The sequence below is a fragment of the Lepisosteus platostomus genome, chromosome 3 (genome assembly GCF_059453375.1).
Source record: "Lepisosteus platostomus isolate fLepPlt1 chromosome 3, fLepPlt1.hap1, whole genome shotgun sequence".
Classification (NCBI taxonomy): domain Eukaryota; kingdom Metazoa; phylum Chordata; class Actinopteri; order Semionotiformes; family Lepisosteidae; genus Lepisosteus; species Lepisosteus platostomus.
Genome location: NC_142613.1, coordinates 77,335,082 through 77,352,340, shown reverse-complemented (window position 1 = coordinate 77,352,340; position 17,259 = coordinate 77,335,082). Strand labels below are relative to the sequence as shown.

The 17,259-nt window shown below is 35.0% G+C and overlaps 1 protein-coding gene across 8 annotated transcripts in view; it reads right to left on the bottom strand.

The window, feature by feature from the left end:
* Positions 1-310: 310 nt before the first annotated feature.
* The window catches only part of lama2 (laminin, alpha 2), a 203,708-nt gene continuing 186,759 nt past the window's right edge, over positions 311-17,259 (bottom strand). For 7 of the 8 annotated variants that reach the window (XM_088626879.1, XM_088626883.1, XM_088626880.1 and 4 more), the window contains 12 exons: positions 14,444-14,620; positions 13,058-13,209; positions 9,702-9,872; positions 8,676-8,859; positions 7,046-7,105; positions 4,790-4,902; positions 4,402-4,591; positions 3,378-3,536; positions 2,800-2,953; positions 2,487-2,617; positions 1,425-1,647; positions 311-834 (listed from right to left, as the gene is read on the bottom strand). In XM_088626879.1, the coding sequence (XP_088483005.1) occupies positions 680-834; positions 1,425-1,647; positions 2,487-2,617; positions 2,800-2,953; positions 3,378-3,536; positions 4,402-4,591; positions 4,790-4,902; positions 7,046-7,105; positions 8,676-8,859; positions 9,702-9,872; positions 13,058-13,209; positions 14,444-14,620 (1,869 nt within the window). In that variant the 3' untranslated portion in view covers positions 311-679. The remainder of the gene's footprint in view (positions 835-1,424; positions 1,648-2,486; positions 2,618-2,799; positions 2,954-3,377; positions 3,537-4,401; positions 4,592-4,789; positions 4,903-7,045; positions 7,106-8,675; positions 8,860-9,701; positions 9,873-13,057; positions 13,210-14,443; positions 14,621-17,259) is intronic. The other variant, XM_088626882.1, reaches the window with a different exon arrangement.

Genomic DNA, 17,259 nt, shown 5'->3' with positions numbered 1-17,259 from the left:
CATATACAGTATATATACTGTATGTCTTTTTGTATTCAGAACTAGTAAATGAAATCCTTCTGTCAGAGAATTTCACAACTTGTGTCGAAATTCCTCTTTTCTTACACTGAAATAATGAAACTCAGTGGGATATAAGGACACTCGGTCCCATTGTTAGAAGATATATCTTGCAAAACCTGCTTGATGGGAAATGTTTTCGTTGAAGAAATGTAGAGATCACTAATTGTGAAACAGGGCTGGGAAATCACTGCTCTTGTTTAACTGTTTCTTTCCAGGATATTGCTACGTTTCAAGTAACACATGAAAATCCTTGGAATTTAATTGAAGAGATATATTTTCAAAGCTGCATTCATAATACAGTGTTTTAATCACACCATGCATTCTACAATACAAATGCTTACATACAAACACCCGCTGGATCCATTTTAGAAAGGTAATTTGGTATAAAAGATACACCTTATACTGTATGGATCTGTTAGATTTCCAATATTTTTCACTTAGCTGTTCTCATCCAACTTCATAAATCTAAATACTACATTTTAGAACGTAACACCACTGATACAATCAAGCCACAAACTTAGTTAACACACAATTTCATGTACGGTATTTGTATTTTATTTTTGTTTACTTTAAATTCCATTCCAGCAGGCTCTATTTCTAAAATAAAGCAGGTCTGAGATCAGTCTGAAGGGCATGTCAGGGGCTGCACTCCGTGTAGCTCCAGTGCCTTGTCAAAGAGGATTTCCTCCGTCTTGGAGCCCTTTGCTAGTTTCATGTTGCGGATGCATCCCTTAAAGTGTGTCTTAGTGGTCAACCCAAACTGCTTCAGCCCATCTAAAAAGGAAGTTTAAAATAATATTGCAGTATAAGTTTTCTTTCCATTGATAACCTGCCTATTAAGTCACAATAAGATAAATGCCTACTTGAGTCTACTTTGACTGTGATTCCAGATTAGAAATTAAAATGCACTACAACATTTTCTTTTTTGATCATTAAATTCTTGTCTTGTTTGCTCTGAATATTGGCTTAACAATATTTTTAGTGAAAATAACATTTCTGGAAAAGACTCAAGGAGAAAGAAAATCTAAATAGGAACAAATAATCACATTCACCAATTGACATTGCTCTGTTTCAGACAATTCAAACAAAGGAACTGCTGTGAAACTTTAGATGATAGAAATGACATTATTTAGTAATGAATCAGAGACATGCATTTTGTATGTACAACTTACAGTTCTCATCTTGAAATGAGTAATCTTAATATTTTGTATTTATTACTCATTCTGGATTTATGATACGATGTGAACTATAGTTATGACTTAGACAAACCTTAGATGATATATAACAACAATAAAATAATATTTCAGTAAATTAATACTTAAAAATATAATTGCTTTGTACAGTGACTGTACTCATGAACATACCAGGATATCCTCCAACGAAAACAGGGTCGTTTGTGTCCGCTGATGTCGACTGGACATTAGAACTTTGGCTTTCTACTTTCTGGCCATCCACAGTGAGCTCAAGGCGATGTTTCAGCTTACTGGCTACCACTGTGTGCCACTGACCATCACAGAGACTGCTCTTCGTGTCAGGCTCATATACTGCTGTAAATCGTCCAGCCCCATTGTCGACATGGAAGAGCACCTGAGGAGAGTTTTTTTTAGCATTTAGCATTGTTTAAAAAGTATTAATTTTTTTAATAATAATAAATTATCTTCAAAATGGCAGATCCTTTCATTAGAAATATCCACTGTTGTTTACAGTAAAAATTCATAGATTCATCCATTCTTCCTTTCACCCTTCCATCTTCTAACTCAGAGACGCATTAGAAAAGAGACAGATGCTCCTGAATATAAAACATTTAATAATAAGTAAATATAAATATATTATGTCATGTGGTTTTTCAATAATTCAATGACTCGTAGTGGTTGCTTACTTTTATAACATTAGACCTGAAAGGTTTTTCTTGTAAGACACGTGTAACTACACATTATGTTGTATAGTAAGGAAATGTTTTCGATGAAAAATCTTTGACTTTTATACATGCTTCAATTGTCTTGTCTTTCAAAGACTGCAAGCTGCTGCCTATATCCTAAGAAGGCGGCCGACAGGCAGATTGATTCAAGACAGGCACCAGCTGTGATGTAGAGGCAGGGTAGGAGGAAAAACCCAAAAGAAATGACAAGTATGCTGGGCCAGGTGACTTTAAATTTCTTTCTGGTACACCAGGATCTGCTGGATTTGTTTATTTCCTTTCTGTTGAACACCTGTCAATTTTCATTTAAGCACAAAAATACACCTGATACATCAATGCTTCAAGGTATAAAGACAATAGGATTGTTATCAGAATGCAACGTTCTTATATTTGAAATATTAGTTACATATCTGGTCATTTAAGACCTTTTTTGCGTGTTTACTATGTACATACAGAATCTCATACAGAAAGAACCACATCATTTGACACTGCCAATATATTTACTTACTTTTCCATTAAATAGTTCAATACCCAATCCATCCATTTTTTGACTGCTTATTCCCAGAAGGATGCCACTGTTTTTGAAGGTGCGGAATTCAAGCTCTATTAAGAGATCTGTGCCAACTCTATATGCACCCACTGTAATGTAAAAAATAAAGATAACATTTCCACATTAGATACTTTTGAAACATTGACAGCTACTTATAATTGAAATGACTTTTGGGAAGAATAGTTAGCAGCAATGCAATAACAAATACTTCAGTGTCTTCCTTCTATTGCCCGAGTTGTTTTCAGTGCTCATTCATGCTGTCTTGCAATACCTGCTTTGGCAAATCCTGTGCCATCAAAGTAAGTTCCTTTCTGAGCGTTGACATAGCAAGATCCAACATTGTAACTAGAGGTAGGACTGTCCAAATCCAGCATAGAATTCAGCATTTTGAAATTCCTTATGCAAGCATTGATACTGTACACCACCTGTTTCACATAAAACAAAGAAGAACATCAGAATATATATTTTGTAGTAGTGGCAGATGCACTCAGTATTACAAACTGTTGTTTTTCTTAAATGACATGTTTCTATCTTTATAAATATCTCATACAACAAATCTTTCATTTTAATTTTTAAAGATGCACATGCCAAGTTATTAATATGGTGTAGGCAGAACTAGCGATGTGCTTGTCATTATGTTTACTATACTATTGTTAATATATATAGTATGTAATATATATATATATGGTATGTGTGTATTTGCTCTTTAATATTTGAAGGTTTGCATTGTCCAATAAAAAATGTTCTGATTTATGCTTGCATATTATCAGGAACAGATACTGTACACACAAACAAACATTGTTCTGGGTTCAATGAGAAATTTCCAATGCGAAAAAAAAAAATTCTTACGGGACCAATTCTTCTTGTCGTATAATTCAGAGGAAGTCCTCCTATGTATATCAAGCCAACAACATCAAGTATATCTGCTTTTTTGGGGCTTGTTGTGTGTTTTGAAAAACGGTTGTCAACTGTTAGTATCGCTCTTTGCTTCTCCCTTAGAACCCTTATCTGTGAATACAATAATAGAAAGTCTGATAAATAAATAGTGGAAAATCTGCAAACATTATTATTTTGATGCCAGCGGGTCTTCTGACATTTTCCAAAGCTTTAGACAGTGCAGATCTAATAGAAAAGTGCAAAGGCTTCATATACAGTACTTCATATAATTAACATTCTATATTTCACGTTTACTGCTATCTTCATGCTGTGAACTTCAAGTTCTTTTTACAAGAAATAGATAGTCCAAGAGATGTTTTGAGAGATGTTTTCACACATTTGAAAATCATTCAGAATTATATTTCAAAACAGTGCATGAGCACCATAAAACATGGAATCAAGAAACCCAAGATGTAATTAACAAAATTAGTTCAAGAGGGTACAGTACAGCTATAAGATCTTTCAACTTTTCATTTTACAAAATAAAGGCATTCCAAATTAGCGTGGTAATAATACAGAAAGTTTTGCTTCAGCGTTTGCTATAGGTTTAACAACTTGATTGTTAAAATACCAAGGTTTGGATTCCTGAGTAAAACACTGTGAGGTAATTATACTTATTTCGGGGAATGCAATTTGTTGCATGGACAATTTGGGCCTCCATCAAGAAACGTCTGTTTGAGACCTTAGATCAATTAACTACTGTACTAAGTACAGAACCAAAGAGACTAGAACGGCTGAATGACCTTCTCTCGTTTGTGACCTTTCTTATACTTGTACATTTTTATGTCAGACGTAACCAGATGGAGGGGATCTGGGTGTGCAGCTGTAAAGGAAGTTGATCCTAAAACCATCCTGTAACTAATTCTTTACTGTTTTAAATTAAAATCTGCTCAGGTTTAAAAAGGGCTGAAACTATTATCTGAGAAATTTGTTTGACCTTGTGCCACTGTCCATCGTTGATAATCCGTGGCACACTGACAGATGTATTTCCACTTCCAAGATCATAACTCAGATGGGCTATTCCATTCTTCAGCTGGACTGTTGCAAAATCTGCATGGTTTATTCTGGCCACGTAGAACACCAGCCCTGCCTGAGCCTCCGTCCGGATCTCAAACTCAATTATTAGTCTGGAAGAAAAAGAATATCCAGTAATGACTATATTTACAATCTTATCAACTTTCCAAATCATTGCAATTTGAATTGAACGGATCACTTTGTTGTGGAATGCATATATTTTAATTTAATTAGTTCATAACACATTAGGAACACTGTGATTTACCAAGCAGACAATGTTCATTAACTGTACATTTCAAATACAAATTTACCTGCTCTTAACCTTTGTATCATCAAATGCTTGAGCCACGTGGCTGTTTCTCGAAAGACCAAACTGTTTTGCATTCATTAACGTCACAGAATCTGGTTGAGCAGCACATGATACCTGCAGATTTAAATAAACAGGATTTCAATGATTAGTCCAGAACAATATTAATGCATTTTGTTTTCATGCATAGGATAGGCATTATTTTTTAAATCAAAAACAATATATCCAAGAAACATTTTACTGTAGGAAAATATAAGAATAACATGAGATTAGTAAAGGTAATTATGTGGAAGTTACAAAGGCAATTATTATCATTTAAATTATGCATTCCAGACCATTACTGCACTTAGTAAATTTCCATCTAGTGTTTCCATAAGTTATTCTCTCTTTTAAACAATAGGTGGAGCTGTTAAAGAAGGAATTGAATTTATAGCACCACTAAACAGCAAAGAAAAGTATCTATAATAAAGAATTCTTCAAAGTATTTTTAGATTTGTATTGTTTTCTTGTTTTAAATAATGTATTCAATTTACAAGGAATATATTACTCATTACATACATATTACTGTATTAAAATAAAGACAATGCAATACATCATTATTATGTCACTATCAATCCTGTTTTTATTTAGAATTATTATGATCATGAAACATATTTTGTTTCATTAAACATATCTGCATTGTTCAGTTATTTCTGTCCATACCACTATGTGTCTCAATCTCAAAACATTGATTGTTGTGTCGTGAGTGGAACAAACTAAATGAAAAGTAGTAGGCCCAGTATTTACCGAAGACCAATCTCAAACACCACAAAAATAAAAAAACTGGAAAAATGCCCAAAATAAAGATGGTATACGTTATCCTGCACTATTCTTTGACTCCCAGCAAAAATCTGCATTCCGATACTCGTGGTTTGGTTTATGGATGTTTTTGTCGTATTATCCAATCTTTGTGCTTCATAATTTAATAGGATCCTTACATGGAACAAGCCTGTCTGTAATTACATTATTCTATACTTCTCTAGAGGTTCCACATCAAAACAATGATTTTATGTTTTAGATGGACTTGTTCTATCATTCCAAGTTTAATAGAATAAAATGTTACTGCTGCTTGGTAACATCGAGAGAACAGTCAAGTTCTCATAAAAATGTCTGGTAAGTACTGATACAATGTGCCTCCACAAGCTGAAATTCCTTGATTGTACATCGTCTCCAATGCGATTTACTGTCTGCATTAGACAGAGCAGTGTGTGTCGCTAAACAAGTTGTAAGTTACTGTATCTCCTTATACAGTATCTAACCTCAATTTTCTTTGTTAAAGCACTTTGAGTGTATGGTAGATAAAGTTAATCTGTATTACACTGCCATTTAGATTTCATATAGTGGAGCAGCACCAAAGCTGTTTTTTTTCCTTCTCAAAGTTTGTGCTGAATGCCTGGAGGAATGTACCAAAAGAAATGTCAGGATAAAATCACTCAGCCTATTGATGCAGTCAGAAAGGAATGAGGAGAGAGGGTCCAAGATACAGTAGTATTAGCTTATTATTCTTATTAGGTTACTATTAGCCAGTTCTTAACATAATTGATTGTGAAACAGTCAATGTCTCATAAAACGTGTAAGAGATTCATGCAGTGCAGATTAGTAACTCACACACAAGTATTTTAAACATTAAATTATATTTAAAATACTGTAAATAGGCAACAATAAGCTTTCAAATTAAAAGCCACGATAAACACATCTCATATCTGGCAATTTGCCACACTACAGTACATACACTATATTGCATCAATGGTAATGCACAGAAGAAAGGAACTCTAATTTCCTAGGTACTCAATTAAAATGTATTATATCATTCATTTTTGTGCAGCCTCCAGAATTGTTTTCTTTAACTTGAAGCTAAAAAACAGAATCACGTTTAGTTAACTTTTAGTCAGAAACTGGCTTTTTAGATTGGTACTAGTCTGCTGGTTCACTGACTTAAATGCTGATAAAACTGAAAGGAAGACATAGTGTACTTGTTGTCTTTTGTTTCAGCACAAAGATTTTTTACATACAGTACATTGTATAATCCCCCTAATATTTAAATAAAAACATACAAAGGAGGGAATGGTTAATTGTTATGGAGTCACACAGTGTTGACAAAAGGGGATTTTGTTACAGTCATTTTACTTCACACCACTCAAATGAATGGAGAAAAATTAGTTAAATTTGATAGGCTTGCTATACACAGAGTAAATATGAAATATTTGGAGCTAGAAGGTACCGGTGTGGAGTCAAGGTCAATAGCAAGGCTGGCGCTCCTGAACTCGGCTACAAAGGAATCCTATGAGCAGCAGAGTAAGGTAAAGCAGAGTTAGGAGCAGCATCTTGTTAAAGCAGATGAACTTCTTCAGTACAAAACAAGCTAAACAATAACCATGAACATAATAATGATCGATGACTCTCATGGATCAAACTGCTATACAACATACATTTTGAATTATGAGAGAGAGAGAGAGTAATGTGAAATATTTAGGAATGTTACGTATAACATTATGAATAGCATTCTGAAACACTTTTGAGATACTGTATCTGCAGTACATGAGTCTAATTTAAAGATATAGGTGTATATTATAAATAGCTGATATCAAATCACACACTTTCACTGTAACTTACACATTTTCACTACAACTACTTAAGAACTTAACAAAACATATAGAAAAACAAGTACCTGTACAACGTCTATTTAGAAAACAAATATTAAAGTGTGTAGTTCACAGCTTATATAGAAAATATAATTAGCTATAGCATTATAGAAAATAATGTTAAAGCCTTTAATTATTTAATGATTAATTATTTACAAAAATGAATTTTCACCAGTTTCTTTGTACAGACACAGACCGGCAGTATTACACTGTGTGTCCTGGACACAAGGGCAACAGAATATCAGCCATAAGACAAAACAGATAAGCACAGCAGGGTGTGATATCTTGCCATCCTGCACCATGCAGGGCCTTATGCAGATGCTCATGCATTGGCTAGGATTGTGCATACAACAGTCATAGAAATGTGGGAAAACCAGATAAGCATTTCCTTTTAATTCAACAGAACTCTATTCCTTCTGATCTAGTTCTATCTACAACTTTATTTCCTGTCTAGATTATTAAGTACTATTTATTGAATTTTAACAGATTAGACAAAAACTAATCTAAGTACAAGAGGTGCAACCACAGAGTTGGTAGCACTATAATAAGCACATTGAGATCCTCTGTATTTACAAATTGTTTATAAATAAGTTTATTTAAAAAAAGTGCAGTGTGTTGCTGGCCATAAACAATCTACAGTATACTTTATGGACACTGATGTTGCTGTGAACTTAAATACTATAACTATATAAGTATATAGTGACTTGGAAACATGTTTAATCCTCCTAGAGCAAATTGTTTTAACTAAATGAACTTAGATTTTCAGGTTGTATTTAAAGTAGAAGGATCTTTTGACTGCAGACATTCAGCACAATTCAATAGCACAGCTACAGCCTAGCAGCTGACTGCAGGAACACACATACTGTACATTAGCGAAGAATGTTCTGGTTTCAGGCTATGTAAGCAGACTATGGCCAAGAAATTAGAAGGACGTTAGAGGAAAGACTGTGGAAAAAAACAAACAGAAGTTATGTGGATTATTTTGGAATCTCATTACTCTGTGGTTTTAACTGCTGGCCCTCTACAATAAAATAAAATTAAAAAATAAAATGAATGGACCGGGAAATTCTTTATTTCCCATTAAAAAAAAATCAATCTTCATAAGCTGCATCAGCAGACCACTCAAGGCCCCCTTTGCGACTGCAGTAAGAGGGGTTGAAGGCACAGACTAAATGAAGGGGGGCTGTGACTGTGGGCTTGTGTACGTACAGGGGGCGGGGGCGGCGGCTGCCTGGCGGGGGCCGCTGTGGTTCGAGCAGGTGTAGGTGGGGTGGCAGCGAAGTGGGGAATTCCTGTGGTCTCTTCCAGGAGAGGCCTGCGGGGCACGGCCATGGTGGGGCACTGCCCGATCTCGGCGTTCTCGAAAGACACTGGCTGCGCAAAATCCACAGGGCTGGAGGAAGAAGAGGCAGAGTTCAAAAGTTAAAAACAATGCCGAGGTCTTGAAGATTTTTGTTATTATTTTTTTAGGCTCACTTGAGTGATAACACATTGATGCCACTTGAAACGTTCGCCACAAATAGGTTAGGCTACCTACCAAATGGCTGAATAGTAAATCAAATCAAGCTTTTATTGTTATTTGGTTCTTTAGAGGAGCTTTATAAATGCAAATTATTATTATCATCATGATCATCATCAATGGAAGGACTGTAATAACCATGACTCAGCCACTAGAGGCCCCCAAAAACGCAACTTCACAGGTGAGACTGCACATCTATTCACTGCCTGGATTATAGAGTGAATGAAACATGAAACCTGTGTGAAGGTCCCATGAGCTATGCTACCTTTCTCACAACATACAGTACGTAAAACCAAAACCCCTCTGACAATAAGGGAGCCACACTGCAAATGACACATTTGGCCTGTGCTGTTGATATAATAATAATAATAATAATAATAATAATAATAATAATAATAATAATAATAATAACTTTATTTTATATAGCGCCTTTAAAGGTGGCTTCTCAAAGCGCTTTACAGAATGACAACAACAATAAATAAAAAGAATACACAAGATAAAACACAATTACAATACACAGAGGAGACCGTGGATGGTGGTACTAAGTAAAGTACTGTAGGAGCAGAGGGGTAAAGAATGGAACCAGTTATTTTAACTGGTATTGTAGGTGGGTTGAAATTTTGTTTTGCCTAGTATTAAATGTGTCAATTCTGTTTAATAAATCACAGCAGACTGCCGTTAATGAATTCATATTGTTGAATTAAACAATAACTTGCATGGTGTTGATGACGAGGTCCCATATGCATCCTTCAAAGGGGATGTTCCTCTGAGTGCTGGCCTCAATGTAAGGGGGGATGCCACCAACGAAGAGCTTTCTGATGCTTATAGGCTGGTCATTAGGTAGGGTCTGTTCAAACTTGTTTTCTTCATCCACCTGCACTGTGAATCTGCAAGAGAAGAGAAAGAAAGACAGAACGTTAGCTGTTAAGTGACTGAAACAAATACAGTATAACGGTAGGCTTTTGACACTGGTGGCTTAGATTTCTTTTGTTTGAAAGGATGTGCAGACAGCTTAACTACACGGTAACTTCTGCACTACACACTGACTGACCTCTCAGACCTCTGACTCCAGCACTGACTCATAAGCTCTGATATAAATCCCTGTGGACAAATGTATATATCCTCCATTAGGAATACATCCAGCAAGAACAGATTTTTTTCTTTTCTTTTACTTTATTGCTGAACAAAGTCATGCAGTATAACTATGATTAAAGAGACAACTCACACAAATCTGGAACTTAACCATAACACTAAACATTAACCTTGCATGACTTTATATTATTATATTACTGAAGAAAGCAGTGATTTGTATTAGAAATATGAGTTACTTGTAAGTCTGCACTCAACATCAAGTTCTATTACATCAGCATGTTTGAGCTATGATGATAATAGTGTAACTGTTAAGAAATATGGGTTCACTTTTCATAAACAGCAGATACCAATAAACAATTATATTTTAAAGCTTTTAGCGACAAGATATTTATACAATAGATTGGTAGTAACAGAACTCAAATTACTCAAATCAAGCACTCTGCACAGAAACTGCATTATCAAAATTGGACAAAATTAGACATAACATGAGACACTGTGTGACATTCAAATAATAGGGAATACGTTTTCTTTGGGGATCTTTACAATTGAATGTAAAGGAATGAATACAAGTGTATTACATTCTATTACAACAGTATCCCATTCTAACTTGCAGTGTATTATCCGAAAACTGTTGATGTCTTAGGGCCTATTTATCCATAACTTATATAATTAAAACTGTAAGTGTGTTTTCAAAACAATGTTAAACACCTTCATTCAGTTCTTTAAAGAACAAGTCTTTGCTTTGCCATACTGATGAACTCTCAAGGTATTTAAGTATGACTACACTACTGTAGTCCAATTACACAGTTGAATACATTGAACTCTAGTTAATTTGTGCTATTACTGCGTTATATAGAAATGAAATGACATGAAATGAAAGAAATGTGTTTTTTTTTCCTCTAATGCACTACATCTATTTAAGAGCTCTGTATGATATTGATTTCATTTGAGCAGGATGTATAGTGAATCTCATAGTGTGTCCTGATACAGAATTTTCCTATTTATTCAAGCATAGCCCATATTCTAAAAAGATATTACAATTAATATATTTTTCATTTTGTAACATTTTATGTTTATTGATTTTAGATATTAGTTATTTTAGATATTATTTCTTCATAGCTTGACAGCAAACATAACCATTTCTTCTTTTACCAGAATTTGCCATTTACCAAATGTGAGTTGTTTTCACCATCCAGAGTACATGATTTGACACTCATGCAAACCCAGTTCTAGAAATGTACAGTACAGCCACCCAGTGTGCCAGTCTTCCCAGAGATTAGGAGGAGGTTGTGTAGTCATAGATCTAGCAGTAGGTGACACTAGGTCCAGCACACAATGCAGAAAATAAAATATTGGGAAAAACGTAATGTGAATGTTATGCTGCTCAAACACAAGGAATCCCTTTATTTATGAATAAAGAAAATATGCACACTGATCAAAAAATACCAGTTTCTTCCACATTGCTCTCATTACATTGCTGGATGCGAGCTGCAATGCTCTGCAAATGTACTGGAAGAGCGAGGTCAGATTATTGATTATGTCATTTGTGCATTGCAGTGTAGCAATTTGTATCTGTGATCATTAAAATAATATGAATGCTAAGTAGAAGATAATATACATTTTAGCTTTGGATAATGTATACACTTGTCCAGTCTAAGAGCTTCTCTTTTTGTAATGATGAACTCCTTTGTACAGAAGCCTATTAGAGCCACAGAGATAGTATAGCATTAAAATGAGATAATTTTGCATTTATAAGAGATACCATTGGGTTAAATGAGAAATGTTTTGCGTTAAAATAAGAAACATTGTGCTATATCTACTGCACTAAAACAAGATACTTTTTGCTTTTATACGAGATAACATTGCATTAAAGCACAATAATTATATCGTGAACAATATTTCATACTACTGTATATTAAAATCTATGCAATAATTTTGCCCCATACAAAGGAGTATTGACTTTAACAACAGAACAATGCTGTCACTCTCTCCTTCTTATTCAACAGATTTAATCTAAAGGAGCATGGGCATTGTCTTTTGTGTACTGTACAAGTAGAACACCCTGTGATTGAGTACACCTGGGTTAAACGTGTGTCGTTTTCACCACTTCTGTGAGAATCAGAAATGACACGGCCTTTCAAACAAATGTTATTTTTGATGTGAAAGCTCAGAAACATGTACTGTACGTACAGCAGTTTTTTGCCATATCTTTAGACAGTGAACAGAATACATTTACATTGATTTGATAGTAAGACTTACAGTACACCTACGGTTGGCTTACCGATACTGTTATTGCAGGTCTATCATTTAATCTTTAAGTACAAAAACATCAAAAGGTTATTTTGGATGAATGCAAAATGTTTCTGGTTTTAATGCAATGCTATCTCATCTAAAAGCAAAATAATCTTGTTTTAAGGCAATACTATCTTGTTTAAACACATTTTTTTTCTCTGGCATTGTGTACCTTTGATGCATCAGCCATACTGTATGTTTTGGGTCACTGTCATGTCACATGTTAAAGTTGTATGCAATATGTATGGAAGCATTTTCCTCTACATCAGCAGACAAGTAAGCTGTAAGCTTCTCAATTAATTCCGCTGCTGCCTCTACTAGTTACACCATCAGTAAAGACAAGTGTCAGGGAGTCAGACAAGTGAATCAGATGGGACCCAGGCCCAGGCATGTTTTTCATGTCTTTGAGCTTCCAAATTGCCTGCTTTTCTTTATCCAAAAGATCTTTGTTTTTCACTTTGGCTTTTGACGGTTTTCTCCAAACACTGAAGTCATTATTAAAAATAATTTCAGTAGGAACTGTACTTATCTCTCGTGTGTTTATCATTTTTTTTCCACACCAGAAAAAAAAAAACGTTATTAAGGTTTAATTGTAAAAATCCTAATTTAGACTTGACTAGGTACTTTTGAAGGGCACAGTATGTGGTATGAATGAGGCAAATGTATGTGGTTGAATGGTTCTACTCACCCTCCCCTTATTCTTTCGATTCTTAAGGAATGTTCTCTGCCGTCATGAAGGATTCCTTCTTCGGGTTTCCTTATCACTCTGCGTGGGTTTCGGGTTCCAGTAAAAACTGTTACTTCAAGAACTCCTTTGTTCAAGAGAACTCCAAAGTAGGGCTACAGAAATTCACAGCCATACATAGATAATATGAATATACATTAACAGTATTAGTGGAGTGAAGACACTAGCATAAACATGACAGAACTCTAATCATGGTAAGCTAAATGTGTTATTAATTTCAATGTCCAGCTTCTGTCGTAGTATGTTGACGTACAATTTCCAACAAATTCGCTGAAATTTCTAAACCCTTTGCAAACCATCTCTTAAACTACATTGATTATTCAACAATTTGTAGAATTGTGACTTAAAATACGACGGATTTTGAATGTACCCCTTTCAGAGGGGTGATAATCTCAAATCATTGCAGAAGTAAATTGAATTGGATATACATTGGCTTGCTATTAATTAATTGGATGTCTGAGCAGAGCATGTTTCAGATTTAGAGTGCAATATATGACGACCACTGGTTCTAACTTAAAAGAAAACTATTTCATCCTCAGAGCAAATTAAACCCTTCTTCCATTTCATGTACAAAACAGTAAAAGAAGTGGAATGTTAGAAAAACTAAAATAAGGCGCTGTACGATACAGATATTAAATGGCATCTACGGAATTTATGGCTCATAATGATGATCAAAGGTGATGGTTTAGACATTTCCCCAGGGTTATCACAAATTGGAAACAATCTGTTACTGTTCGATTGTATAATTTATTTGACTAAAGACATTTCCACCCTAGTGTTAGAGGTTAAAACTACTATCATTTCCTTAACACAATGGCTTTAATTAATGTAATGCCCTACAGCTCTATGAAGAGCAGGGGACTGAGTGATATGAATGACTGTGAAGAAAGATGGAAAATGTCCTTTTAAAAAGTAATATCCTTTTAATTAAAATTACCACAGATGCTTAACATTTTCACTTTTAAAGACAAAGATCTATGTCATTTTTTTGTCTGAAAGGACAACAGGGTGAAGGCATGCATTATAGTACAATCATTCAGTTTCAAAACAAAAATAGGCTGTAACCCTCTTGTCATATGTTTGTGTTGCAAAAAAGTAAGCTACTCTAAATAGGAGCATACATTTAAAAACAAATAGTAGAATATTTACACACAGCTGACCCTATCAAATGTAGAGCTTATTAGAGTAGGTCAGTTCACTACTATTACTGTAGGTTTCAGCATTAAATATAGAATACTCTTGTACATAAACAATATGGAAAAAGAACAATGATAAATGTATTCAATTCACAAACGTGAACATCACGGGAAATAAGATTTCTATTAATACCTGTCCAGTCTGCCTGCGTTTTCTCCTGGGTGGAACACGAACACCACCACTACCGAACAGGATGATGCCTTTGTCATTCTTGGTGCTGAATGACAGTGTTATTTCAGTTCCCACATCAAAGGAAAATGGTTTCAATTCCATAAACCCAGGCTTGGGAAAGTTAAGAGTATGGATATTCTGAAAAAAAAAAAAAACTTTCAGCATTTTTAAAACACTTACATCACCCTGTGACTGAACTTCTAATCTCACCTGAAGAAAAAGTATGCTAAAGGATGTCTGTTCTTTGCAGTTGCCACAATACCACCAATACCACCTTAAAAAATTTATTTAAAAAAAGTGAAATTCAGTACCATTTTCTTTGGTTCTGGAGTAGATCAACTCAGCAGTCAAAAGCTTCTTCATCAGTCTTTAGTTTATTTTCTCAAACATATGTTTGAAATAAAAACAGGCGGCAACAGACTGGTTCACAATACCTGTCTATATTACTAATCTTTACTAATGATTCTTTTTCTTATGATGGGGGAGGTAGAGGATGCTGGTGCAAATTAGCTTCTAGTTTCCTATCACTAATTTTCTACTTTTTTCCCTTTATTTTCTGACATATGAGGAACTGATTGCTTTGGTATTTGGTCTGGCCTTTTCTTCTATTGATGGATGTGTGACTTTTGGATCATTTCTTTTTACAATGCTATATGCCTAATGAACGCCGTATCCTGAGGCTTTTTAAACCCGACGGCGCCCTACAGGATCCCCGTCGTTCTCAGGAATCCTGAGCTGTCTCAAGTACTCCCACAGAGACTCAGGTTACTCAGGTTCAGGACTCCACCAGCACCTTCTTTGAATTCCAGAATCGGCTCCTCCTGGTCAGTTTCTCAACCAGACTGTCCAGCTTGTCGAAAATCTGACCACAATTCTGTCAGTTGTGCCAAATGTGACACAATTATTGACAATACTGCATTTTACATGAGGTGATTATCTGGATATCTGGAGAAAGCCCAAAATACAGGCTGCAGGGAGTCCTGGCTATTTTCTAGGGTCCGACATAGATCTGCATCTACTGTCATTAACTCTCTCGAAATTGTCACTTTTAAAATTAACTGTCTTCAGTCAATTACTATCTTGCTTGTTTATCTCCCACGGAAATGTAATGCACATTTTATTACTGAATTCTCCAAACTGAATTCTGTCGTCTGTCTGCACGTCAATGGATCAAGTTTTGGTCTTCGGTGAGTTTAATATTCATGTGGACTTATACAACTCTGCTCTTACTAAGGAATTTCTAAATGACTACTCATAAACATGAACACAATTTAGATTTAGACATTACTGGACATTTACATCTCAGCTCCCCAAACCTATCTGTAGGACAAAGGCATTTCCACCCACCTGTTAGTGCGGTTTGACCTACCTTTGTTCTCACAGCCTGAAAACCATACATGTCTTGTCACTTTCCAATATCTGAAGCAACTTTCACCTTTGGCATTCTACACTTTAACTATATATGATCTGTCTAAAGTCAATAACCAAGCCTTCTTTAAATGAGCTTATGTAGTTTAAGATACCAGGCCATCTTGGTTTGATGATGAGCTATCAATCAGCAAACCATGAAAACCGATGGCCACAATTGTGAGCATTTGTGGAATAAAAGTGCCATATCTGTTCACCTTGAGCTTGTAAACACCATTTTTCTAATTACAATAAGGCCAGTCAGTCCATGCTGCTTTCAACTCCAGTATTTTTTCATCTCCAATGACCTTAAGACAGTAAACCAACTTCTAAACCTACTGACTCCCTTCACTCTCTGTCAAGTTAAAAGATTCGTTGTTTTTTTTAGAATAAGATCAACACCACCAGGCAGACCAGTCTGATAGCCACACCAGTTCACTGCTTCTCTGGTACAGAGCTTTCAGATTTTCAAAGTTTATCACTGTCTACTCCAAGTCATTTACAGTAACTGTGAAAATCAATTTTAACAACTGTTCAGTAGATATAATTCTTCCATAAGTATTTAATAGGTGTTTTTCAGCACCATCTACTATTATTGTACTGTTTAAAGCATATCCCTGTGTACTTCATTAATTCCTGCACAGATGAAATGGACTGAAAATACCCCTCTCTCAAAAAAAAAACAACAACTTATCTTTATTAATCAGAATTTCAAAGTTTTAGGCTTATTTCAAATCTACCATTCTTAGTAAAACTTCCGAATATGTGGTTTCATCTGCTCGTTTAAAGTCAAAGCTGTTAATGGCCTTCTTATCTCTGTGGATGCTGGCTTTTCCTCCATTCTTGTACTATTAGACCTTTCAGCAGCCTTACTGTTAACCACAAGATTTTGATTAATGGATGGGGTATTATGCAGGTGTAAGTGGCAAAATACTGCAGTGGTTTAAGTCTTACCTTTCTGACACAACAATTTGTCAGCCTTGGCTACTTTAAACCAGTTCCTTTCAGTGTTACACTAATGATACTCAAATCTACCTGACAAAAATCAGATGCCTTTATATATAGTTTTAGATGGCTCAAAATGACCTCCAATTAAACAAGAATAAGAGTTTTAGATTATTTCGTATTTTAATTGGCTTACTCTATCACGTGCCAAAGTAAGATGGTCTAAAATTCACTTTTGTTGATATAGAAGTTATTCCATCAAATTCTGTTAAAAACATTTTTTTTGACTCTTCCCTATTTTTTGGATCCCATGTCCAAACATCTGCAACACATCCTTCTTCCAAGATTAATTCATGATTTCATCTGCTCAAGACTAGATTACTGCAATGCTTTCTTGCCTTAATCATCTAAGGAGTTACTTCAGA